Source organism: Telmatherina bonti (genome assembly GCF_933228915.1).
Source record: "Telmatherina bonti genome assembly, chromosome: 1".
NCBI lineage: Eukaryota > Metazoa > Chordata > Actinopteri > Atheriniformes > Telmatherinidae > Telmatherina > Telmatherina bonti.
In genome coordinates, this window is record NC_136619.1 from 33,265,720 (window position 1) to 33,292,808 (window position 27,089).

Genomic DNA, 27,089 nt, shown 5'->3' on the forward strand with positions numbered 1-27,089 from the left:
CAAGTGTGGGATTCAGTTCAGCTTGTAAGGTTTCTATTCATAGTTCTGTACAGTTACATTCAACTTTGAAAACTGAGGGTTTTTTTTTTTTTTTCCTTTTTCTTGTTTTTTCTTGAAATCAACAGCTGAAATCAACACTGCGCAAAGTTTTAAATGAATAAATTAAGTGTAATTTTTCATTTAAGACGGATCATTTAAATTTCCTCTCCAACTGGATAAAGTGAAAAAAGCTTTCCACAAAAAGAAATAAAATGAATCTTGATTTATAGGATGTTAGATGTGCCACAGAAGCTTGAGGCGACACAACTGTAACATTAACTGAATGAATACTTTTCAAGGTTGTGGTACTTAGTAGATAGTAGATATATTTATATGTGTTTGTGCATCTAGATATGGTGTAATGCACTCTTGTCAATTAAAAGAACACATTTGGACAAACTGCATCCTGTAAACAGTGGGGAAAGAAGACCTCAGATAATTCACTTTGGTAAAAGATTACATTAGCATACTAAACAGAAGTCATGTATGAAAATATATTATTATTGTCTGCCAAACACTTTTGTTCAGTGGTCTATTAGAGTATTGTTACACAGTTTTAATATTTAGTTATTAAATCCTGATGCATTGCTTTCCATACTGCTCAATACTATCATCTATCACAATGTTTTTAACCTCTTTATGACTCTTGTGTGAAACACTGATTTGCAAGGAAAGTAGTATGGATGTAAAATTAACGTAGTGGAACGGTGAAGTAAACAACACTCACCATTGACGTAAAGTGGCATTTCAAATTAAAACACATGGTGCATTCTGCTGCAGGCTTAAACATGCCTCAGTCAAATGAGAGAATAAACACTGTGCCACTGTTCTGTGAAGAAATGATAGCATGCTGCACATGATCCCAGATGGAGTGAAGATATTGGATAGTGCATCTTAAAGCCACTAAATCAAAATATTTAAATGATGTTATTGAAAGCCTTGTTTTTCATTTATTTTTATTGCTTTTTATGTAAACTTAAAAATGTAGTTCAGTTTTATAGTCTCTGGGTTTGAAACAAGATGTGGTTTTCATGCGGGTGGATTCTGCTGTATATCTAAAACTCATTTAAATGCAAAGAAAAAGAAACATTTTCTCAGCCTGACATCCACAATATTTCCATTACATGACAATTGTTTTAAAAAAAGTGTATTGTGGACAGGGAGTAGACATTATAAGCAAGAAATAAATAAAAGTATTTAATGAAGACATTGTCCTGTCCAACTTTAAGAAATGAATCCCCAGAATTCAATTCAATTCAATTCAACTTTATTTATATGGCGTCAAATCATGGCAATGCCATCTCAAGACGCTTCACAGACAGAGGGGAAAACATAATGAAGGCCAATTCATAACAGCCTATATAAGGAAACCAACAGATTGAGTTGAGTCCAACTCAATCTCCCATCCTGAGCAAGCACACTGGCAACAGTGGGAAGGAAAAAACTCCCTTTTAACAGGAAGGAAACCTCCGGCAGAACCCGGCTCAAGGACAGGCAGCCATCTGCCTCTGCTACTCCTGGTCAGCGAGACCTGCTGAGACAGGAGACATACATGTTAATGATGCAACACTGTTATTTGGGGGGGGGGGGGGGGTGTTAAAGGGAAAGATAAAGAGAAAAAGAAAGAAACTCAGTGTATCAGGAAATGTCCCTCAGCAGTCTAAACCTATAGCAGCATAATTAAGGGATGCTAACCATCCCTAGCTATAGGACTTATCAAAAAGATAAGTCTTCAGCCTAGTCTTAAAGGTGGCGAGGGTGTCTGCTTCCCCACTAACTGGGAGCTTATTCCATAAGAGAGGGGCCTGATAACCAAAGGCTCTGCCTCCTGCTCGGCTCTTTGAGACTCTAGGAATCACAAGTAAGCCTGCAGTCTGTGAACGAAGTACTCTGCTTGGTATATAAGGAACAATGAGGTCTTTGATATATAGTGGTGCCTGGTTGTGGAGGGCTTTATATGTAAGGAGAAAGATTTTAAATTCTACTCTAGATTCAACAGGCAGCCAATAAAGAGAGGCTAAAACTGGAGAAATATGATCTCTCCTGCTGGTTCTGGTCAGGACTCTGGCTGCAGAATTCTGGATCAGCTGAAGGGTTTTCAGGGCATATTTAGGACAGCCCAGTAATAGAGAGTTACAGTAATCTAGTCTCGAAGTAACAAAAGCGTGAACCAGTTTTTCTGCATCACTCTGAGACAGAATGTCCCTAATTTTGGCTATATTACGTAAATGAAAGAAGGCTGTTTTAGTAACCTGCTTAATATGTGGGCCAAAGGACAGGTCAGGGTCAAATATTACTCCAAGGTTTCTCACTGTAGCACTGGAAGCTAAAGTAATGCCATCCAGGTTCATTACAAAACCGGAAAATTTAGCTCTGAGTTTTTCAGATCCAACGAGAATTATTTCAGTCTTATCTGAGTTTAAGAGGAGAAAATTTCTAGACATCCAAGTCTTTATGTCTATGAGACAATTTTGTAGCCTATTGGGCTGATTTGTTTAATCTGGTTTAAAGGATAAGTATATTTGAGTATCATCTGCATAACAATGAAAGTTTATTCCATGCTGTCTAATAATTTTGCCTAAGGGAGCATCTATAGCGTGAAGAGTACTGGTCCAAGTACAGAACCTTGAGGAACTCCATGACTTACTGTAGTTTGTGAGGAGGACTTGTCATTTACATGAACGAACTGAAGTCTATCAGATAAATATGATTTAAACCAGCTTAACGCTGTACCTGTAATTCCAACCACCTGTTCTAGTTTTTGTAACAGAATGTTACGATCAACTGTATCAAATGCAGCACTAAGATCAAGCAAGATATGTACGGACAGAAGTCCTTTGTCTGAGGCCATAAGAAGGTCATTAGTAACTTTCACCAATGCCGTCTCAGTGCTATGATGAGCTCTAAATCCTGGCTGAAACTCTTCGCATAAATTATTTCTGCTTAGGTGGGCATGTAGCTGAGCTGAAACTATTTTCTCCAGAATTTTGGACATAAGCGGGAGATTAGATATAGGTCTATAAGTGAAAGAAGTGAAAACATGTTTGTGCAGTGGTAAATAAAAATATACATAAATGAACTGGCTCCAAAAAAGTATAGTTTCAGACCCTTTCAGTCATTACTGAGAAGTTTTCCTAGAATTTGAGGCATTGGGATACCCTACCAGATATTGCTTTCATGTCTTTGCATAATGTTGTGTGAACCTTTCACATGACACCTTCATAGTGTGAATGCCACTGGTCTGCATGTGAGCCATACTACTGTTACATAAGTAGGATCTAACTTTGACTGTGCTCAAACTCAGTCAATGCTCACTCTGATAGGTTTTGCAGGTGAAGGTTATGTCACTTGGGATTGTACTATCCAGAATATAAATGCCTCATGAACCTGAGAGATACTACAGGGTCAATAGAAATATCTTAAGGGCAGTACAATGCGTAATCTTTTATTTCAAATTTCTCTTGTCATGATTATGCCTCCATATGTTCCAGATCTTATGTATAACTGATGAACAGCTTCATTTGTATAATCTGAATTACTTTTATTCTTATTCTGTCTGTGATACAAACAATGGATCCTGCTGAATCACATAAAATCAAGACATGTAATGTACCTAAGTCTGAATGACAAATGTATTAGCCTCACACCTGACCAGTTTAATGTCAGCACTTAAGGAAAAGATGCAAAGAAATATTATTATTGCTTTATTTTCAAGCTTTTGGGGGAAAATATAATAATTAAGCCAACTCTTAGTCAGTTTTACTTTTCAAATTTTATGTGACATAAAGAAATGTGTTCTACTGAATAGTTGAGAAGGATAGTAATGGGTTAAAAACATTAAAAGTCATAAAGTAAATTCTGCACATTATGTTCTGTTTGTTCATGGAAACAATCCAAACTTTTGACTGCCATCTGCTGGCCATGATGAGCCTTTCTCTATTTTTTCTGTCTCTTTTTTTTCCCCCCCAACATTTTAAACATCTTTGAGGCAAGATTTGTTTCCTGTCTCATATTTCAGGAAAAATATTAATACAGCTGTATTCTTAGAATATAAGTAGTCGGTGCAGGAAGGATAATTTCCCCATCTTTTTTTTTTTTTTTGTACAGTTTTTACTTTTTGGAAACTGTAAAAAAAAATCTGCAATCCTCAGAAAATGTTTGGAGAGATTCTCTGAATGGTTTCTGTCAGCAGATTCTAAAAACATTTATATCTTTTTATCTGGGAGAGTTGCCAGAGGAGATAAATGGGGAAACTACGTCTTTTGTTGTTCCGACTGCTGCAACAAAATCAGCAATCACACACAAATGGTTATGGCCTAAACCACAGATAACAAGATTACGAAATACATTTATAACATGAAAAAAATTATTCTTCCTCCAAGACTGAGAAATGATTTGTGTAACATAAGATGAACAAATTGAGGCAAAATTTCTGTTTGAATAGCAAAATATTTCAATGAAAGACATAGCTATCCTACACATTTTATATACTTTTTTTTCTTGTTGTCTATTTATGTTCTTTATGATGTTCAAACAGACCTGTGATGGACCAGTGACCTGTGCAGAATGTACCGCGCCTCTGTCCTAATAGCATCTTGGAAAGACCATGGTCCGTGAAAAAAAGGAAAAGAAAAGAAAAAGAAAAGATAGGACTGCCTGATCACAAACAACAAAGTCAGTTTTATTCATTTAAAAAGCATCTGAATACATAAAACTATTGAATATGAAACACTATCACTCATTGACATATGATTGGGAATTTTAAAGTTACAGTGGGTGACAGAAACCTCTTGTGGGGACAAACGGGGCAACACCAGTCAGTATGCAATGTCAAACTGTTTAGCTGGGCATGCTAAGATTTTTCCAGTTTAGTTAGCATAAGAATAGGCAGAGGAGATAGGTGACTTTTTGTGATCCAGTCTCAATTCATTCATCTGGCAAAAATCTAAACCAGATCAGCAAGAAATTGCTAAAATCTAAACAGAAATATTGTTTACTTGCTTGTAGTCAGGAGAAACTACTCTCTCATGTTTTTTTTTTAAAGGCAGGAATCACTTTAAATGAGGCCAAATATGTCATTAAAGGTGGCTTTCAGAAAAGAATCTGGGTATATTGTAATATTAAACTTTCAATATGGGAAAGTCTTAAATAATCAACTATTCTTAAACTCTTCAATCAGAGAAAAAAAAATTAAAGAAATAAAAAAAAAAAGCCAACTTCAGAAAAACAAATATTATAGAGAAGCCATCTGAAGTCTTTTTCAAGATGGTGAAAAACAAGCTGTCATTTAAAGAATGGTAATACTTCTAAATTCATGCTCTAAAAAATCAGGATATGGAAGAATAACACTTCCATTTATGGAATTTAAAGACAGTGGGAGAAGGGAGAAGTAGTGGAAACAGAAAATACAATTTTATTGTTTCTAGAATCAGATAGGTACATACTTTGCTGAACAATAGGACCAAACTTTATAGAATGGGTAAACACGATACAGGTCAATGTACACACTGCAACAAAATGGTAAGAGTAGAACATGTAATGGTCCACTGCAATAGCTATCAGCCACAGAAGGAGGAAATGGTTGACAGGCACAGGGAAATGAAGACTATATTTAAAACCCACAGTATTATACAGGTTAGCTCTGTAAAAGGAATACGCATCAAAATTACAATTTGTTTTCAATAAAAACAGGGCTTATTAAGAAGATACAGATAGAAGAAAACATAGAGGATTTTGTTGTTCGGTTTGGTTTTCTGTCATCCATCCTAATGACTCACAGTATAGGTATCTATATAAATCATGATTATAAGCGTTTGGTGATAAGTATAATAAATACAAATTAATGTAGAGTAAACAAATTGATAATGTGGATATAGGTGTACTTGAAGATTTGTATTATAGATAATTAAATACATAGGTTGATATCCAATTATAAGTAAGCATATTTTTTGTAAATGAATAGTTCACATGATAGGATGTAATATGAATTGACATTACATGCATGCATTTACTTGTGTAAAAATGGATGTAAAGAGATGATTTTGAAGATGTAAATACCTTGTATTCCATGATTGTACTGAAATATTGATGTGCTGTGTAACTTTTTACAAGTTTTTGTTTTGATAAAATTGTGCCGGACCCCAGGAAGAATAGCTGTAGCTTGCTACAGCTAATGGGGATCCTTACTAAACTAAACTAAACTAAACTAAACTAAACTAAACTAAACTAAACTAAACTAAACTAAACTAAACTAAACTAAACTAAACCCACACTCTTCACCAGTTGGTGGCGGTAACGCGCCTCTCCGTTATTTGCCAACCATCTATAAATCAACAGAGGAAGAAGAAGACTCCGGCCTTGTCTTTTGAGAGAAACATGGATCAGCTGAACGTAAGAAAAACATTTGTAAAAAAAAAAAAAACAACACAAAGAAACTTCCAATTGTTTTGTTTATATAATTTTTTAACCCTTTGAAATTACTATTTATTTGTGACCCTCATGTTATTCTGAAGTGTTCGGTTATCAAAAGATTTTAGAAAATCTGCTCCATGTTGTTTTTCTTGGTGTAACAAGCAGTTCTGCAAACTCTTCAGGATATTTGGCGAAAGATTATCCCCAAAAAGTGTGTTGTTAGTTAGTGTAAACATGAAATTTTTTGTTCAAAGCACTGAATAAACCATTAATATGACATGAAAACTATGCAGGTTAGTTAAGTCTATACCGACTTGGTGGTAGATGTTTGCTGCAGACAGCTTAAAGCACATGTGTGTAACTGTGGGGCCTTTTCTCCTCCTAAACCTTCATCTTGGTTATATTCATAGAAAGTCACATTTTGACAGTTTCTACACATTCAAACTAACAACAAACGTAAGCCTTGATTAATACTTTCTGAGAATTTAGAGCTGGTTTTTTAGGGCCTGTTTTTCTTTTAAACATCTCAACAGGTTAAGCAAGCTGTCCAGAGCTGCTTCACTTTCAGTATGAATCCATACAGCGATATTCTCTATGTGTGATCATAACTAAAATCATCCCCAAACCCTGCACAGTCCAACTTCTCGACCACTGACATGAAGGAAACCTGCAGCTGGCGCAGAACACCAAGAATCTGACTTCACCTTTACTGTCTTCCAGGTCCATTTCTCCATCCGGAAAGGACTGTCCCTCCCTCCTCTGAAGCAATGCACAACTTGCTGCCCTGCAGGCCTGTATCATTGTCCGTTTTGTTTACCATCAGTTTTTAAACCAGCAAAGCGCTCCAAGGTTATGGTACATTTGGACAATCACTTGAGGAGAGCCTTCTATTTTAGTGGTAATAATTTATTTCCGTTTTGTTTTGTTTTTTTCCAGTTTATCACTCTTTGATTCACAGTGATATGTTTGTTTGTTTTTTAGAGTACACAATCCACAAATGTGGACTGGAGTGTAGGAGACTGCCGCATTTCCACTGTTTGTACTGTAAAAGTAGTTTTTCCAAGAAAGCGACTTTCAGCAGTCACATTTCTGTGTGCCAAGAGGGGCACCAGCAGCAGAAGAATCCAAAACTCCCAACACTGCAGACAGTAATTCCACAAAGAGTCCCAGTCACTGAATTAACCCCCGAAGAGAGCCTCATCCCCTCATCTTACATGGTAAAGCCATGATATTATACACACACATGTGTAGAAGACACTTGAACACCCTTGATCAGTTTAACTGTACACCGTTTTTTTTTCTTCCATTTTTCATAACCTTGACTGATAATTACATATAGCATGACACGTATAGGCATTTTTAAAAAAAATTTTGTATGCAAGGGTATATTGGATGGTGTCACAAATAAAGACATTTTAAATGTTTGCATTGTAAAACTTATTATTTTCCTGCTAAGATTTTTTATTGTTGTATAAGCGTGTCTTTTTGGTCCTCTGTCCTCACAGGAGAGCAATAATGACAGTGAAGGTGATGATATCACCATAATTCCTGATTCTGAGGATGAAAACTGCCATGAAGGAAGCAGCAGCTACTCCATGACTCAGTCCACCTCCAGATCAAACACACCAGGCACAGTTGGACGGGTGACATTTAGTGCGTGGCCAGACTCATGCAAACGTGATCAGATGGTACAGACAGATATTGAAAAACCTCAAGACTGTGACGAATACTACTTCATGAACCTGGCGAAAATATTTAAAAGGTTGTGTCCTAAGAAAAAGACTGAGGTCAGGATGAAGATTGAGAGGATCCTGTTTGAAGCAGAGTTTCTGTAAGTTCATTTGCTGTTTATCATTCTTCATTTTAAGAAGCAGCATTTCAGTAGCTTTTCATCGCTACATTTTCCTTTTTTTAAGTGGAACAAACACTTGAACATGTATTTGATTGATGCCATTATGACAGTTTTGTAAGATGATATTGCTGCATCTCACTTTCTTTTTGAAAACATCTCAGATTTAAAAAAAAAACAAAACACAAATGATACTCTTGAAGTCTACATTCAGTACATCTCAATAGATTTCCAGTATTAATTATTTGTGATTCATGTTGTTGCACTAGCTGAGATTTTCCTTGAAGGAAGTGCTTCATGAAATGTGAATTTCAGTGGGTTTTTTATGTGATGTATGAGAGATGAGGTTTGTAGTTTATAAAGAGGAATAATAAACTACAACAAATCTTAAAAATATTTCAGTTAGCTATTTTTGACACCTTTTGACATTAATTTAGTAAGAAATAACCAAAGATTTGTGTGATAAAGAATGTAGATCCTACCTCAGAAAGATGTAGAGCTGGAGCAGTGGTCTCACAGCTGGATACATCATGCCAGTTGTTTTACAGCAGCTGTTTGTTAAAACTTGAATGTTTTTTGTTCAAATAAAGTTCCTTAATTGACTGGCATCCAGCCATGTGTATGTTTAAGTTTAGCATTCATCTGTTACTCAAGGTGTTAAAATGGTTTTTATGGGCTTGTTGATCTAAATGAAAAGACAGAAGTGCATCTTTTTCAGTTCGGAACTGTTTGATTAATGCACAAATCAGTCACAATGTGTTGATTTTTTGCCCTTTTTTTAAAAGTTTAGATCAGTGGACATTATTACAAGGACACAATGTGGTGTTAATTTTAAAAACAGCAATATAAGTGATTTGTACCATGAAAAGATAATAGTAAAAGGAATGTTTGGTTTTAATTCACAGCTCAGGAAATTAGAAACTAGAAAGGTTTACATTCATCCTACATTCATGTAATATCCAGAGGCCATACACAAATCCTCTACCAAATGAAAAGTCAGGTAATGCAATAAAAAATGAAAAATTTTATTCTGATACATGAACCATACTTGTAAAGTAAATGCAGGTTTTCCTGTGCTTTACTTACATATATGTACCAGGTGAATGTATGTGAACCTTACACAAATGGTCAAACTTGCCTTTTTTTGCCCCTTTTTTAAATACTTTGCAATGATGCAAATTTAAGACTCTAGTATTAGACATATAGCTGCAAATTAAGCAGTGTGCAATTTAAAGCCATTTATGTCATTTACCATCTAACTTGTAGCAGTACACTCCATGTTTGTGTTGCCGAAGGGGGAAACCAAAGCTGCGTACCCCCGGCTCAGGAGGACCACAGTTTTCACGTGGCCTGCTGATGGGATACCGAACACTTCCATCAGCCAGCCAGCCTGCATCACAACGGTCCAGACCAGCAAACTTCCATGCAGCGTACAGCTGTCCAACTTTGGCAATCTCTGCTCCGTCCTCCTGACAGGCCTGTTGAGACTCGGTCAGGTTCATCTTTCGAGAGGATTCAAGATAGTAGACTTTCCCTTTGAAGAAAAAAAAAATGTTTATACAGATATCTGTCTGCTGGGAAGGACAGCTTAAACAAGTAATTCCTTTTCTGTTGATGGACCTATTGATATAGTTTAGATTACAAGAAGGAAAGGTGTTTGAAAGTAATGAAATTGATACTCAAAAATGATGGAGTGATTTTTTTTGTTGTTTTAGTAATACATGTGAACAACAACAAAGACAATAGATAAGATTTACGAGGCAAACTACACTGAATTCTACGCTGCTTTTGGTTTCAGGGTTGTCGTAATATGGATGTTGGGTTTCTGTTGTACAGACAGCATCTACTGGAACACCTGGACACTGCTGATGTTATTATGAAGACCTGTGATTTTCATGCTTTCTCAGGTTCAGCTGTCTGCTGTAAAAAATGATTTTGAACCAGTGACCTTGTTGTTCTCGTACCACCTCACCCCACCTAGAAGAACACATCACCTCTGATTGAAGAGGAGAAGCAGAAGACATCATAGTGATGAAGGTTCAGGTGTCTTCTGCCATAGCTGCGGACTCCTGGGGCAAGGCCATGCCCCCCACATGGTACTCTGGGTTGTGTGATGGGGTATTGGACTGTCCCGTCAGCCAGCCAGCCTGCGTTACACCAGTTCAGACCTTCTTTCCAGGACTGTAAAAGTTGTGTGAAAGTGGCCAATGTAGAGTCCTGCTCCTCACAGGCCCGCTGGGCTCCCAGAAAGTTCATTTTGTACCGGCCATAAGGGTGCTGGTAGGGAAACGCCACACCTGTGTAGAGGAATTTATTGAATGAATTGTACATGAGCCACCACAGCTGGTATGTAAGCTAAAAGAGATGGTGGCTGCTGACAGTGATTGCTACTGTCAGTACATCTGTAAATCCTGTTTTGCTCACAGCAAAGCTCACAAGCTCCAGTCTTTTAGGGCCAGTGTCCTACAGGTTGTAGATGCTTCCCTGCTTCAACAGACCCAACTTGCATAAAGTCATTGTACTGAACTTCACAATAATCAATGTTATTTGAATCAGTCTTTTTTTTTTTTTTTTTTTGGAGCAGAGAAAAGTCTCAAATCTGTACACTGTCAGCACAAAACTCTGAATTCATACACTGCAAAAACTGAAATCTAAGGAAGATTAAAAATCTTAAATTGAGTACATATGCTTATATTTTTAAAGGTAAGATAATTCTTAGTTTTTATGCCAGAGAATTCCTCTTGTTTTAAGAGTATTTTTTACTTGTTTTGGGAAGTCTTGACAACACAAATCTTCTAGTTCTGTTGGCAGATAATTTATCTTATTTTAAGCAACATTTACTTCATTTTTGTATTTTTTTTTTCTTGTTTTTTAAGGCTGAGTTTTTACTGTGTAGAACAGTTTTCCTTAAAGAAAGTTGTTGAAAGTTCCTGGCTTAGAGTCACCCTTAAAACATCTTTTAAAAAAAAAAAATTATTCTCTGCAACACTTCTAATTTTTTCAAACAATTTAGAGTCCATTATCATGAGGAAGAATAATTAGTCACAAGTGGCAAAAACTCATGACAATAGGAAATCTTCCAGAAGTGGACATCCTACAAGTTCTCTCCAAAGTGTGACGGTGCCATGCTCAGAGAAACTGCAAAACTAAATCGTAGAATATATAGTCCTTAGTCAACACGCTAAAAGCTAAAGTTAGTATGCTTGGAAAAAAACTGAAAAATTACAGCTTGTTTAGATGTTAGGACATGCATGTTAGGTTACTTGGTTCCTCTAAATTGTCCCTAGGACTGAGTGTGAGCGTGAATGTTAGTTTGTCTCTCTGATGGCTCTGTGATGGACCGGCGACCTGTCCCGGGTGTACCCTGCCTAGCGCCTGATGATTGCTGGGATAGACTCCTGTTTTCCTGCGACCCTTAATCAGACTAAGCTTTTCGGAAAAGAATGGATGAATACAGCTTATTTAGATGGAGAAATTTTGTTTTCTAAATAATTAAATAAAAATACACAACAACAGAGGTACCAGTAATGTTTGCAAAGCTGCATCTGAACAAACCACAAGAACTCTGAAATTTTTTTTGAGTAGACAACAGCAGGGTGGAGATGTTTTGGTGCAAAGCAATCCCAACGCATCAGTCCTAACATCATTAACTGCTATCAAGCATTGCTTGGCAGTCAGAGGGCTGATGGTTGGTTTTGCACCACAGCACCTTGACATCTTGCTGTCATTGCGCCAAACATGAACTCCTCTGTCTACCAACAAGCCTTCTGCCTGAAAGCTAAAGCTTGGCTGAAATTGGCTCATTAAACAGGAAAGTGATCCCAATTGCAAACAAAATTTTCTGCAACAGAGACTAAAATGGAAAAAAAACATAATCAGGGGCTGCAGTGGTCCAGCCGAAGTCCAGACCTCAACCTAACCGTAATGCAGTGACAGGATGTTCAAGAAAACTGTGTACAACAAAGTCCCACAGACCTCCATAAACTGAAAAATCCCATAAAGAAGGACTGGCCATAGAATTACCGTACAATGGTGTGAGAGACTAGTAAGAGGACAATTATTTCAAGTAAAAGTGGCTCTTATAAAATTAGGTGTACTTAGGTTTTTGCACTGATTATGCTTTAAATGTTTTATGACTAATGACTTAATATATAAGATAATGTTCGACGGAGGTTGACTTTGCTTAAATTCATCACTTGACAAAAAACCAGAAAGTTAATGTTTGCTGATGGATAAAACTGGAGCTGAAAGGGGGTGCATTTTCTTTTTCATACAAATGAACTGTACCTTGTAACTCCAGTTGAACTATTGTGCTCTTATCTTCTAATCCATCCACCACCTCACATCTGTAGCGACCGGTGTCATTCAGCTGAAGTTCAGTCATCACCAGGGCAGCGTCTCCAGGGAAGTTTTGTCTGAGCTCCACACGACCCCTGACCAACAGACAACAGACATAAAACAGCTGCAGGAAATAATGATTTTAAAATATTAAGCATAATTTTAATCACCTAAAGACTCCAAAACTTCGACTATGTGAGCCAATAGCCACCAACACATCTTCCTCATGTCTGCCAGCAGCAGGCAGCCAAGACCACTTGATCCGAGCCTCCCTTGATGAGCTTGGCTTGAGTTCATACCAAAACCTGCATGGAAGGGTGGCGTTACCTCCTCTGGCTGCAGACACTGATGGCTGAGAAGAGTCTACCTGGAGCCTCACATCACTAAAATAAACTATGGGATTATATGAGGGTTATTAAAGGACATATCGAGGTGAACTGCAGCCAACATGATGTTAAAATGCTGACATGTATTTCATCAATAATGAGCTTACTTTCTTTTTTGCCATTTGCTCTGAGGATGTCTTGATAGAGGAAATTGTTCTGGATTGAGGGAGCAACCAAAGTACGACATGAGAGGAACAGCTGAACCGCTGACAACAGCAGCGTTTGGAGGCAACAAATCCTCATTATGGCAAGTCCTCACCTGTAAAGACAAGTCTAATTGAGGAAGCTGTTTATTAAAACGCAACCCAGGCAGTTTTCATATGATTTCTTCTCATTTTCAGTTGAAACACAACCTGATGTATTATAAGCCTGCTATGACTTCATAGCACCAGTGGAGGACAGCACTGAAACAAGTTCTGCTTCTTACAGAGAAAATGTGTTCATATTTTTAGTACTTTGGTGCACTTTAAGTGGAAAACATGCACCAAAAACAGATAAGCACATTGATTATTTGTGTTATGTCAGGATATTTCTTTCTTGTGTTGCTTTGCAGGTGAAATTTAACCGTTCAGAAAAGTCCATCATTTTTCATCTCTAATCTTTTTCTGTGCACATAGTGTTGAATTGCCTAATTAAACTTCTATACTTTCAGACATATTTTCAGACTATACAAAAGAGAAATCATGATATAACAATCAAGACATTTCGTTTTATTTTCTGAATTTTTTTTTTTTTTGTCTCTATTTGTTTTCCACTTATGGATCATTGCGAGCTCAGAAACATGCAGTAACTGGAAAAGTAAACGGACAAGCAACAAAAAGATTAAATGCAAATGTTTTACTACAAAGTATATAAAATGTTTTTTAGAAACACCTTCAAAGTACAGGTTTGGGCATATGGTCATTTTCATTGACGTCCTTACTTACCACGAAGGTTTTTCCGTTGCATAAAATCCCATAAAAAGAAAGTGAAAATGTTGAGGAGCTGAAGACAAAGGTCAGGGAAATTCTGCGGGGGATAAGCTGATCTCCAAGAAGAGACTCCACTTGTGATGCTTGAAGCATTTATCTGTATTTCAGCCTCCGCCCAGTCTTTGTTGATGATAAAAAAAACAGGTGCAGCTATGACAGCTATGTTAATAATGATGATGATGAAGAGTGTCTTAACCTTTCACTGAGGAGCAGCATGCTTGTAATGACAATCCCCCCCCTTGTCTTATTGAAGCAGTCAAGGAATGTCAAGCAGACTTAACATTTCACCAAATAAAAAAAGTGTTAAAATAAATAAATTTCACTCATTGAAATTCTTCAAAATATTCTGTTTTTTTTGTTTCAGGCTAATATGACTTGAAAAGAAACATGAAAGAAACAAATGCACTTATTATAAAGAAGGACATTTGCGAGAGCTCAGACAGCAGATTTTTGTGGTGATATGTCCTCGTGCACATCCACCTGGCAGCTGTGTTTCATAAAAAACACTCCATCTTTTTATAAGGAACCATGTAAAGTTGTTGTGAACAACACATTCTGTACAGTAGACATTGCAGACAGATGTGTTGGAGATGTCTTGTCCTGCACTGAGTTCATTCCACAGAGATGAAAGCTGTTGCCTGAGGCCAAACACACCGGGGCTGCAAGTTTAGGGTGGCAAGCAGACTAAGAAGTTGTAATTATTCCCATAAACATTAGACCAAATTCTGCTTGTGCTGGACCTGTGCCTCAAATGTGGCTGACCTAATTCAGGCTAATGTTACCGAAAAATATCTTTCTTGACTCTGTAACTATTTTTAGTTGATTATTTTTCATTGTCATTTATTGCAAGTACACTTCAACAAAGAAGTGATTGGTCAATTTTTCATGTCCAAATGACAAGTCCCTAGCAAGGGAAGGATGGGATTTAACTTTATATCTGCAGACTCACTGGGAGTCTGCCAGTGGGACTAGTAATGTTCAATACATCCGTTCATATTAATCTACACTTTCTCTTCCTGCTACTCATTTTAGACTAAAAGATGTGACTTAAACTAATGAGGACATATTTTTTATTCTCAATCAAACAGAAACACACATAGCAGGGTATTTGGTTTATTGTTTATTAAATGATCACAATTTAAGACCAACAATGAGTTAAAAAAAAATGGAAAACTTCTTTTTCTTTTGTATTTTTATCATATCACATTTGTTGTAAAAATGATTAAAATAGAATGACATTATAAGTAAAAATTAATTAGAAAAAATGCCAAATTATGTAGAAAAAAAAGAAAGAAAATTCCTTTAACAACTTGCCAAAGGTTCGACTTTGTCAGTGTGCTGTATTTATCTAATCATGGACAAACTCTCTCTTCCTGGACTGTTTATAATACGTCTGTAATGCACAAGCCCTGCTTCATCACACTAATATGTACTTAAGTAAGAAAACAGCTGTTGCATGAAAAACAGAAATAAAGTAGTGTGAGTATGCTGTTTATGAAGTCTGCTGACTAAATTATAGACTACAAGCCAAGTTCTATTCACCCTCTATAGGGCACTCAATGAAATTAGAAATTTTAACTTAAAATTGTCCTTCTGGTATGTACCAAGACCTCCATTCTGTTACATTAACAAAAGAAAAGTTTCCTGCTGAATATGAAAGAAAACGAAGTGATCAGAAATAGTCACTTGCCCCATAAAGAGTTAAGATATAAAACTACAAATATGGAGAGTCAACAGGGAGCTCTGTGGGCAACCAATACTTGCAGGCTGCAATATCAAACAAATTCATCCATGTAAACATAAATAAGTCACTAGTCAGAAAGTGCTACAAGTGTTAAAAGTCCAAACTATTCAGCAAACATGATCTCCATAGAGTGCAAAACATATGATTCTGTCTCCATTTTCCACTGTGGTCTGAGGAGGCGATACAGCTGGAGGAGGATGGAGGACTGGACACACATCACAGCTGAGCCTAGTCGTCACAGCCGAGCAGCTCCATGCGTAGAGTGATCCGTTCGTGCCATGCCCAAGGGATGACTCGGACATACTGAGCGTAGAATGGAGGCAAAAACAGATTCTTCTTGTGGGTGTTGTTGTCAATGTTTCCTTGGAAAATCTGCAAAATAAAAGTTGAGTCAACTTTCATTTAAACTGGACAGAACTAACACAATTTCATGACGAAGTAATGCCCATCAAACGAAACTGTATTGTCTTCTCACAACCCGACCAGTGTTGTGGCCAGACAAAGGCCTAACAAGCGTGTCATGAGCCTTCAAGGTCAGTAAAAACATAAAAGCTTGTTTTTCAGTTTTAATGGGATAATCTGGGTTCAGCCACTGTAGCTAAAATTCTTATTAAAACAGTTTGTAATGAGGACCACAGCTCTTCCACTCCTCCATCAAGGAGCAGAAATAGCTCATAAAGGGGAAGAGAGTCACTGCGATAATTTTCAGCTGTTCAAATAGTTAAAAACAACAAACTAATGACGAGAGGTTCATTCAACATTCATATACAGTACACCAAAAACTAATGTTTAGACACACAGAAATGTGCTTAAGTCTTCAGCCAACAATCACATATGTTTATACTTTAAGAAAAGGGGAAAGAGGGGCTGCGAGTTGATGAACTAAAATGGAAATAAAGCTCATTAACGCCATTTTAAAAAATCCAATGTGCATGAAAATTCAGTGTTTGATGCGCCTTCGTTCATGCTTTAAGACAGTCTGAACGCTCCGAGACAAACTGCTGTAATTTCTTTAAGTAGTCTCCAAGAATAGATTTTTAGTCTTCTTAGAGCACTTCCCAAAGCTCCCTTTTGGATTTTAGCTGCTTTTTGTAATGTTGTCTGACTAGATGATCCCACACTGTTTTTATAATGTTTAGGTCCAGGCTTTGGAAAGATTCGTCACTCCATAAGACCTGTTGCACCTCTTTTTGATTTCAGATCTGCCGTCACATGACATGCTTCAGCCTTTTGACAGTTTGACAGTTTCCTTCCTTACAAATAACTTCTTGGTAGCCACTCTTTCACTGAAACCACTTGTGATAAGGTTCAGTGACTGTTCTGTGGATCAGTTGAAGGATGAGATGCATCACTCTGGTTCTGTGTCAAGTCTTTGCTCATTCTTTTGTGGTTTTTTTTTTTTGTTTTGTTTTAAGGGCAAAATTTCAGATTCCATCCAGCTACTATAAATACATAAGCTGTTTTCATTTAGGTCTGCCACTTCTTCCACTGTCTTCCCCCAATTTTCCAGATTTATCCAATTTTACTGAACACACCTCACATCATACTGAGATAAGCTCTGTTTTCTTCTAATAGATGTTTGAGAATTACCTTGTGTTACCATATTAGTAACGAGCTATCTTGTGGATTTAAAAAAATGCAGCCAAGAGACAGAACAAATTATGTGCTTTTGCAACGGGGTGCTAGTAATGATATGTATATTGATATACTTTAATAAAGGTTTTTTGCTCAGCTGCCTGTTATGTGTTCCTACAACACTGGCTCATCCTTTGGGTTAAGTGCCTCTATATGTCTAATGATATATCTAATGATTCAGAAGTCAGCTTTAAGTGCCTTAAAAATAATAATAATAAAAAAAAAACACATACCCCTTAAAATATTCAGGTACAAGAACTGCATTCAAAGGGTAAAAAACTGTTAATGCCGAAAGAAAAACTTCAAATTACCTTAACAAAGCCTGGATAATTATTGCTCGTGACCTCTTTAAAATATCATAATGAGAGCTCTGGCTGCTTGGAAGTACAATAATAAATAAAGAATAATTACAGACTTTTGCATCGTGTTGCAGGAAGACATTTCAGGTCTTCACATGTCTGACCTTATTATTGCCGCTGTTCCCCTCCTTCACTATACTCCATGATTCGCCATCATTGCTGTAGGCAACTTTAAATTCCGACACAAACTGAACCACCCCGAAGTCCTTTGCACCCTGAGTGATGATGCCTGTGAGACGTTTTGTTTTCTGAAGATTAACCTGACGAGGGACCAGAGAAAACAATGAGATTCATCACAATCTGGTGGGTTTGAAGAGAATCTATCAGTGATGACACCGCTAAAGTTTCCCACACCTGGATCCACTCTGAACGATTGTTGTAGGCGGGAGACCAGGCGTTTGTCTTTCCCGCCTTATCCAGTCGGGCAAACTGAGGGTGCCAAGTGAAGGTATCGATGCCCCACGTGCGGAAAGTGCTGGAGGCTGAAAGTTGGTCGTCCGAGATGAGACGGGACTTCATCCCCAGAGGTTCAGAGCAACCTGCCGTGGTTGAATAAACTGTGAATCAAAAGCCAAAGGAAAGATGGAGGAAGGGAAAACCACAGCAGCAGAAAGAGAAAAAGCAGACAAGAGAGGGAAAAGACAATTGAAAACACCCGAGGAATAGAAGAATCAACTTTAACCATCATTTGAGTAAATTAGGAAGATACAGAAAACATGCAGCTGATTTAAAATCAATTCATCACCCAAAAATGATCTAATGAAAGGAACAAAAAGAAGCACACAAAGAAGGAAAATTCAGACGACAAAGTTCATAAAGCCACCGACCCATCTGCTTAGATTTATTCTGTTTCCCTGGGAGAACTCTAATTGTTACAACCAAAAAGGACAGAGGCAGACAAAAACACAAATCTATGTGTCTCTGGATGCAGGGACTGGCTGCTGTTATTGTTGCACAGCCAGTGATACCCACATACAGCTGTTTATATTATACACTTTCTCTGTGGTGTGACAACAACTAGATGTTATGCAGCTGAAATAAACTTTTCATTGGCTTTTTCAGAGGCAGTGTGACTGCACAAAGAAGACATCAACATAGTAAAACATTAGATGGAGAACATAACAAAAGCCCACGTTGTGAGGATTGATGCAGTCTCCATTTCTCAAATTAGAACGTTTATAGAGCAAAACATCTTGATTTGGCTTGAATTTGATCATTTTTCCATTTATACCAAGTTATTATTTTTGCCCTCAATAACCCACAAAGCTTCAGAATTTGCTGAGAGATTTTAAACTCTTTGTTTTTACCATTGAGTTCACAGCCCACCAGCTCCATGCGCAGTGTGCAGGCTCTCCGACAAACCACGGGAATGATACGGATGTACTGTGCCATGATAGGGGGGTTAAACATGTTGGTCTTTGTGCTGTCGTTATCGATATTGCCCACAAAAACCTGCAGCACAGAAACGCCAAAAAAAGGTAAAGATAATGAAAAAGGAAGCATTTTTTTGTCACTAAAGAGGAAAACAGTAAACATGATAACAACTAAATGTAACGTCTGACCTTATCTCTCCGTATGCCGTCTCCTTTGTAGGTGATGTAACTGATTCCATCTAAGCTGCTTGCCACTTTGAAGGCCTTGATGTATTCAGCTGCGCCCATGCGACTAGCTCCCTGAGTGATGATGCCAGTTAGACGCATCTTCTTCTGCATGTTGATCTTTAATCAAAAGTTTGAGTGTTAGTCAGGCTCTTTTGTCTTACTGGTCATGGCTATCACTTTAAAATACTACATTCTCTCACCTCGATCCAGGGGTTCCTGTCATGGGTGGCTGACGTCCAGGCATTGACGATGCCTTGGTTGTTGAGTCGAGCCAACTCCGGGCCCCAGCGCTGAAGGCCCAGAACACTATAGTGCACTGAGGAAGCGGAAATCTGGGACTCCACAATCGATCCTCCTTCCATCCCCAGCAGAGAAATACAACCTGGGACCCAATATTGTTTTTTATTATCCTTATGTGTTTTACATTTACACAATAGAAACATAATAATGATCTTGAAGCAAACTACTGGTAAAACACATCAGGGAATAGTTATATTTATTAACATACACATAGTAACACATATTATGTTATTCATATTATTTCTGAAAAAAAAAATCAAGTTTACAAAGTTTTATTTATTTATTTTTAATACAGAAAACAATTTGTGCATATTTGAGAAAAGAGTAATGGCTGAACATACGCTGTTGGCAGTGCTTTCCAACATACGGTGATGGGCACTCGCAGGTGTAGTCTCCATCAAGATCTCGACATGCCCCTCCATTGACACAAGGCTGGTTGGCGCAGTCATTCACATCTGACAAACACAACATGCAGTCATTGTCCTCAACATACCTTAAGTTAGAATTTAAAGACAATTACTGCATACCACAACAATCACACACACACACACACACACACACACACACACACACACACACACACACACACACACACACACACACACACACACACACACAAAAAAAAGGGTTATTGATGGACATGTGGTGCACACCTGCCTACCAGTGGCTCAAAATGAGAGTAAAATGTGGAAGGAGCAGGTGGAACACCACAACAGCCTCACTGTGTCTCCAATATGCATTTGTGAGAGCTAATTTAGTCTTAACTCCAATGTGATGACAGAAATGCCCCAAGGGGCAGCACTGAGGAGGAGGAACAGGGTTGGGGTGAAAGGTTAGAGAGCAATGTGAACAAAGAAGAATCAGAAAAGTTTAAAGGTTTTATAAATATTGTGCAGGTATCACCCAAAATTACAGAGGGTGTCTTGCTGCCACTGGATGTCAGAATATCTGTTGCAAAAAAATAACACAAACTGGGCTATTTAGTTAGGAAAAATCCAAATAACTGTGACTTGTCAAATTTTTTTAAGCACTTTCTCCAGTCCAGTCTATCCTCCATGGTAACCATGACAATATGCATGCATGCACTCACATCGTGCATCTCGTCTGAACAGTCCATTTAATGCATGCAATGCACCCTCATCTACACAAGGTGGAGTACTTACACAGCAGGAACAGATGTATCATGGGGTGTGTGCGTGCAGTTTTTAACTGAGCAGCAGTTCATCTTATAAATCATCTTATTATCTACATATTGTAACATAGGGATAATAAATCAGGCAGCAGGAGCAATGATGGCTATGCATAAAAGCAACTGTCAAGGCTCTTTTTATAAATAACTGGCTAATACTTGATGTTTGTCATTTCTTCCTGATCCTAATGAATGAATTTTTAGAGTACTCTGTAAACCCAAATCAGCTTTGTTTTTTTTTTTATGTAGATCCACTCAAGGTAGCAGCTAAACAAAGCTAAGTCTAAGCTGTGTGCATGTTAACCATCTTGGCATCGCCATCCCCCCATCTTTTTTTTTTAACCTGTCTCCTTAACACCTGCAAACTGCAGAACTGCGGCAGATGACAGCTTGACGTAATGTCACATGGATCTGTTTAGGTCTTGTTCCCGTTAATGCTAAGAGGATTGGTCACAACTTAGAAACAAATGCCTGTATGACTGCCACAGCTCTGGCTCAGTACAGCTGATAACACTGAAAAAAGACGTGGACTGGGAAATAACTCTACTTACACCCAGCCTGCAGCATAAAGCCAGTCAGGAACATTTCACCTTTTCAGTTCTGTTGTTTCTTGAACTGAAATCCTGATTTTGAAGCATTGTGCTTGAAAGAGCCTCCGCTTAATTAACTCAGACTGCTTGTGCCATAAGAAGATGATGTGATGGAAATTGATAGAATTCCCTTCTATCTCATTATTTATGTGACTGGGACAATCTTCAGCACCAATAGATGCAGTGTTGACATTGTAAGGAGGGCATCTGCATGCTAAGAGACTTGGATAGTCCTTTACTAATTACCCAAACAGAATAACCACAGAACCCGCTGAATGAGTCCCTTTCATGAAAATGCTGAACAGCCACATCTCTTTCACTGCTGATGGTGTGGCAGGAAGAAAAACTCCTCATGTGTTCACACTCGTTGGGAAATCTGCTTAAAGTGGAATTTCAACTTAGTACTGCACTGCAACCGAATTCTTCAAAGTTTTACTGACTTCTTGTTCATTTGCTTACTTTTTTTCTTGTTTTCAATTTGTTTCTTGTCTATAGATTGCTTGTCAAACTTGTAACTATGTTGTAAAGACGTGACTTTAAAAAAAAAATACACAAGGCAAAAAGCAGACAGCTCAGAGTTGTGGGCTTCAGGTAGAAGTAACTTACTGATCTGACAGTGAACTCCCTCAAAGCCAGGCTGACATCTGCAGATGTACTCATTGAAAACATCTCCTCGTCTGGTTGGAGCGAGGACCTCGCAAGACCCATCGTTCTTACAGGGATTAGGACTACAGGGGCCTAAATAAAGAAGAAATGAAAGACTTTAAAAGCTTTAATTCATTAAAAACTTCACATCAACTCCAGAACACCTAGTTTCCCATCTACCTGTCTCTGTCAGGTTACAGGTGTCTCCCCCAAAGCCATCAGCACAGATACAGATGAAGGGATCTTCTCCTACTCCTGTAACACATGTTGCTCCATTGTGGCACTGATTCACTTCACAGTAGTCACCTAATGAATGACAAGAAGTAAAACAGGGAGTGTTAAAATTAGAAACTTTCTCAATGACACTTGATAGTGAAAATGAGGGGATTTGTTAGAAAAAAAATGCATCTTTTACTCTTGTGTGCCTATTTATGTCCCAACAGATACAAATGTTTTATATAATTTAAGCTCTTGTTTTGCACCAATTCTCTAATCATCCATGTGAGAACAGCAGTCGGCCGAAACTAAATGACCTTGACAGCATGGTCTGACCTTGATAGAATCTTGGGATGTTTTATTGTTTTGTTTTGTTTTTTTTATTTTCCTCTCTGTCAACTTAACTTGATAGTACAGAAACCTTGCTGACAAGACATTTGCTCTAGTAAACACACTGATTTTTGTTTAACTGCCTTCCTTTAGTCATCTCTGTTTATTAGATTTAAATGACAGTGAGAACAAGTTTGTTCAGTATTATTGTTTTTTCATATCATGAGCAAATCACAATGTCTTTGACCTAAATTCTCAACTCAAAATACAAGATTAACTAGTCTTAACCTTTTATGGGGCAATTGACTATTTTTGATCACTTTGTTTTCTTTCATATTCAGCATGAAACTATTTTTCTTTGTTGATGTAACAACAGAATGGAGGGCTTGGTACATACCAAAAGGACCATTTTAGGTTAAACGTTCTAACTTCAAGGTATTTCATTGAGTGCCCTATAAAGGGTTACATTTAATAAGTTATGATGTGCTCAGCAAATGCTTCAGAACAGCACAATGGTGTGAACAGGACTTTAAATCTAAAATAACTTTAAATGGTTGAGAAAAAATATATTCATTTCCTGTACAGTTATTTGTTGGATGCTGCTTTTGTGTGTGGAGATGTGTGGGAATGTCAACTTGCAGAAACTAAGGGATGTAGACATTCACACCAAAACACTTCAGTCTGTAACACATAGTAGCAAGTAGTTTGGGGCCAAAGAGTTCAAGTTCAAGAGAAAACCTCAAATAACTTACATTACAGTCAAAGTCAAGCAGAGACTTTCCTGTTTTCGCCAGCTATAAAAGCCATCAGATTATGACTCAAGTGTGGCCTGAGTCCAAGTCACGAGAATTCACTTTTCTGGATGTGAACACATTTAGCTCTACAGCATTTATGGCTTTAAGTTGTTGTGGAAACAACTTAAAGCCATAAACATGGCGTTCATCCAATTCCTTCACTATTGCTGGCTGCAAATTAAGAGCTGTGCAGCAACAGAACATGTTATGTTTCCATAACACTGCTTCATATCTATAATCCCTCTGTCAAATACAAGAAAACAATAAAGACTCAGAACTATACAGTACCGTTTGGCAACATATACAGGCTACATATGTATGTATGTCTGTATGTATGTATGTATGTATGTATGTATCTATCTATATATCTATCTATCTATCTATCTATCATTGTGTTTGCCTTAATCTGTCAAAGTAGAGGTAAAATGCTCAGTTGATTGACTAAAATAGATCAAAAACCTTTTTGAATAAACACATCAACCTTTCATAGCTACAGCTTTTTTTTATATGCATTTGTGGTAGATTTTTGAGTTGGTGAATGGACAAAACTTACTTTTAGATGTGTTATTATGAAACCATAAACTGCTTCAGAAAATGATCTGCAGATGTATCACTTGTAATCATTCCAAGCCTGCTATGTCTTATTTTCTTCCCATTATAACTGCCTAACATTTCTTTTATATTACTATTAGAATAAATATCCCATACCAGTTTTACAGTCAATGGGACCATTTTTCCAGCTGTAAATGCTTGGAAATGGTTTCATTACAACTTACTTACTATTTTTAAATATTTTTCCCTAAATAAGACTGTCATTGCAATACTTTCATTACATATTAAGCATTCTCACTCTTTTGATTCTTTTATCTTGTACCTGTATATACTTTATACAGCACTGCTCGAGTAAAACCAAGAAAAATTGCAATAATTCAATGCAAAAACACTCCTGAAACATTCTAAGAGCCTTTTAAATTACTTTGTGCTGCGCTTTCATAGTGTTGGAGGACCTACAAGATACTGATCTTAAAATTAGTCACCAAACTGAAGTAGCAGAGGTTGAGATACATGGATTTTTATTTTTTTTTATCTCTATCCAGAAAAGCCTTACTCTAAACACTGTACAGCTTTATGCTTCTATAGTTGTTTTTTTTTTTTGTTTTTTTTTTTTTTTTAAATGTTCCTACATTAAGAAAATATCAGAGGCTGAGATACATGTACGGCTTTACTGGATCTCCTCCCAGTGCAGCTAAGTCAAATAATTTCTTCATAATTTTGATAATCTGTAGTCATACATGTTTCCTGTCTGTTGCTGGAGATTCTGGCCTGAGCATATTTACACAAACCTTTAAAAAGGTCAAGGCCTTTAAAAAGTTCCTGGATCCAAACGGTGATCAAGATCACCACCAAAATTAAAACAGTTCTTCCTTTTCACATTTCCAACAACTCCAGAAAATTTAATGAAAATCCATCTATAACTTTTTGAGTTATCTTGAACACAAACAGACAAACAAAAAGGTAAGTGTAAGTAAAACATAACATCCTCGGCGGAGGTAACAAAGTGGCTACTTCAGGTTTTGCCATGAGGTCCCACATGCATGAGACACAGATCCTGACCGGATCAGCTGAGATGATGATGAGATACCTCCTATGATCGACACAGATCTCAGGTTTCTACACTTAAGCAGTCAAAATGACAACACCTTAAACTCACATTGTTTTTGTTATCACGCCATTCATTCACAGTCACTGTTTAAGCTCTTAGCAGCCCAAGCAGGATCCACTTAAGTTTCCTGCAATGTATCACCAAAATGCAACATGAAATTGGTGACGCACAAAAATAAACTGTTATAGACTCATATAATTACATGATAACTTTACAGTTATTGTCACTACGTAAGTACAAACACATCTGACAGCTGTTGCTCCATCTGTGTGAGGCGGACAGGTCTGTGGTGAAAATAAAATCTTTAAAATGTGTAATACTGAAACTAATGCGACAGTTTTTGTTTTTTAAATCGAAAAACAGCTAAAAAAGAAGGGCATCTGGCTAGAATGATGACAAGAACTGAATTTCACTTTAATGTAAAAGAATAAAGATGTAAAGAGTTATAACACTTTTTTTTTTAAAGCTATAACAGACAGTAGAACATCTTTACACACAGGATTAAGAGCTTGCTGGATTAGCCAGGCTGCTTTCAGGACTGAGCAGTTACACAACATTAGTGTGAAGAGGCTCGGAGTTACATAGAATCCAGCACACCTGATCAACATGCAGTAAAGAGCAAAGTTAAAGATCATGATTGCATAAAGACATCATAGCATCAGATAAACATTATACTATTAAAAAAAAAGCCAAAACACCTGGAGGTTAACTGACTGACACACTTTAAGGCCAGCAGGTAGGCGACATGTTTTCAGGTCGATCTAAAGGTAGGTGAGTGGACAGCTTGTTCATGCCAGCTCCAGACAGGAGCACATATGGTGTTATTTTCTGCTACATCTGCTCCATCTCCTTGTAAGACCAAAAAGGTACAAGCTACAATGCAACATGAGCTGAACAGGAGAAAGTCTTTGAAGTGCATCACGGCTCCCTTGTGTCTCTGAATGTATTTACATTCTAAAAATAATCATCTATATTGTGAACTAGATCTGTTCACTGTTGCAAGTGATATTTCTTACATAAACTTGTCTCTTACTATGACCACTGTTCAAAATAGGATTGAGTAATAACAGTCTCATATGTAATAACAGAGAAGAGTCACATTAAATCAACCATGACGGTAATAAGCTGGTATCTTAGTGTGGGCAATGCAGGAGGTACCAATTACACATGACTCCCTGTGATGTATCCTGAATGTTTAAATCATCTGGACTGGTAAATAACTATAGGAAACATTTTGAGGAAAAGCTAAATTAATATACCTGTTAAAATAGATACACTTAAGATGAATTACTGTGTTACATTAAGCTAGAAAACAGTTGCATATCTCCTTACATTATATTCTTTCATGAACATCTTCTAAAGCATCCTTTATTCAATCACCATGACACTTAACAGTGAGAAACAAAAAGTAGATGTAACCAAACAGGCTCACAATCTGGTTTCTTGTTATTCCAGGCTGAATTGACATCACAACTGGAAAAAAAAAAAAAAAAAAAAAAAAGAAGAAGAAGAATGGGACGTAAACTGTAACTAACTGGAAGTTATCAGCCCCCTCATGGAAACAATAGAACAAAATGAATGAACTCTTGTTGTAGCTGACTTGACAACACCCGAAAACAACACATTCAGAGTTTATCAGGAGTTTTACCGGCGATTAATCCGTTTTGAAACATGTAGTTTTTGGTTTTATTAAAAAAAAGAAAACTTACCTCTGACTAAATGCAGGCAAAGGAGGATGGTACACGCTCCTAAAATCACTGTGATGGCATTCCTTGTGCGTTTCATATTTGTTTACCCTTTATTTTGGTCGGCGGGGTTGTTTGTCCGGAGCGACGCCGTGCCGTTGAACTCAACCAATGCTGCTTTAAAGGGCTGTAGGAAAAATCGCAATTCAGACTGAGTTGTCAAGTAAAGGAGTTGAGATGTTTTTTGAGGGAAGTCTCGATTGACGTGACGATATATGACGTTGTCTAATGGGCGGAGATGAAGGTTTATTCAAGGCAGCTTACTTGGCAGTTCATGCATTGTC

General features: G+C 37.4%; 2 protein-coding genes and 1 long non-coding RNA gene across 3 annotated transcripts; 1 reads left to right on the forward strand and 2 right to left on the reverse strand.

The window, feature by feature from the left end:
* Nucleotides 1–7,488: 7,488 nt before the first annotated feature.
* Nucleotides 7,489–8,907, forward strand: LOC306755832. Its single transcript, XR_013771312.1, has 2 exons — nucleotides 7,489–7,667; nucleotides 7,956–8,907. It is a non-coding gene; the product is annotated as an uncharacterized lncRNA (long non-coding RNA).
* Nucleotides 8,908–9,543: 636 nt separating this feature from the next.
* Nucleotides 9,544–13,266, reverse strand: LOC306774513 (hyaluronan and proteoglycan link protein 3-like; the record flags this gene model as incomplete). The annotated part of the gene is made up of 5 exons (XM_079264590.1): nucleotides 9,544–9,833; nucleotides 10,294–10,596; nucleotides 12,587–12,732; nucleotides 12,808–13,030; nucleotides 13,131–13,266. The coding sequence occupies 5 exons, from the start codon at nucleotides 13,264–13,266 to the stop codon at nucleotides 9,544–9,546; spliced, it is 1,098 nt and encodes a 365-aa protein (XP_079120716.1).
* A 2,700-nt stretch (nucleotides 13,267–15,966) lies between these two features.
* On the reverse strand, nucleotides 15,967–26,867 carry LOC306754501 (lactadherin-like; the record flags this gene model as incomplete). The annotated part of the gene is made up of 10 exons (XM_079238520.1): nucleotides 26,770–26,867; nucleotides 22,238–22,363; nucleotides 22,019–22,150; nucleotides 19,975–20,088; nucleotides 19,534–19,715; nucleotides 19,295–19,450; nucleotides 19,040–19,184; nucleotides 18,087–18,289; nucleotides 17,837–17,992; nucleotides 15,967–16,110 (listed from the first exon to the last, which is right to left on the reverse strand). Exons 1-10 carry the CDS (start codon nucleotides 26,843–26,845, stop codon nucleotides 15,967–15,969), a joined length of 1,434 nt encoding a protein of 477 aa, XP_079094646.1. The 5' UTR covers nucleotides 26,846–26,867.
* Nucleotides 26,868–27,089: the final 222 nt, after the last annotated feature.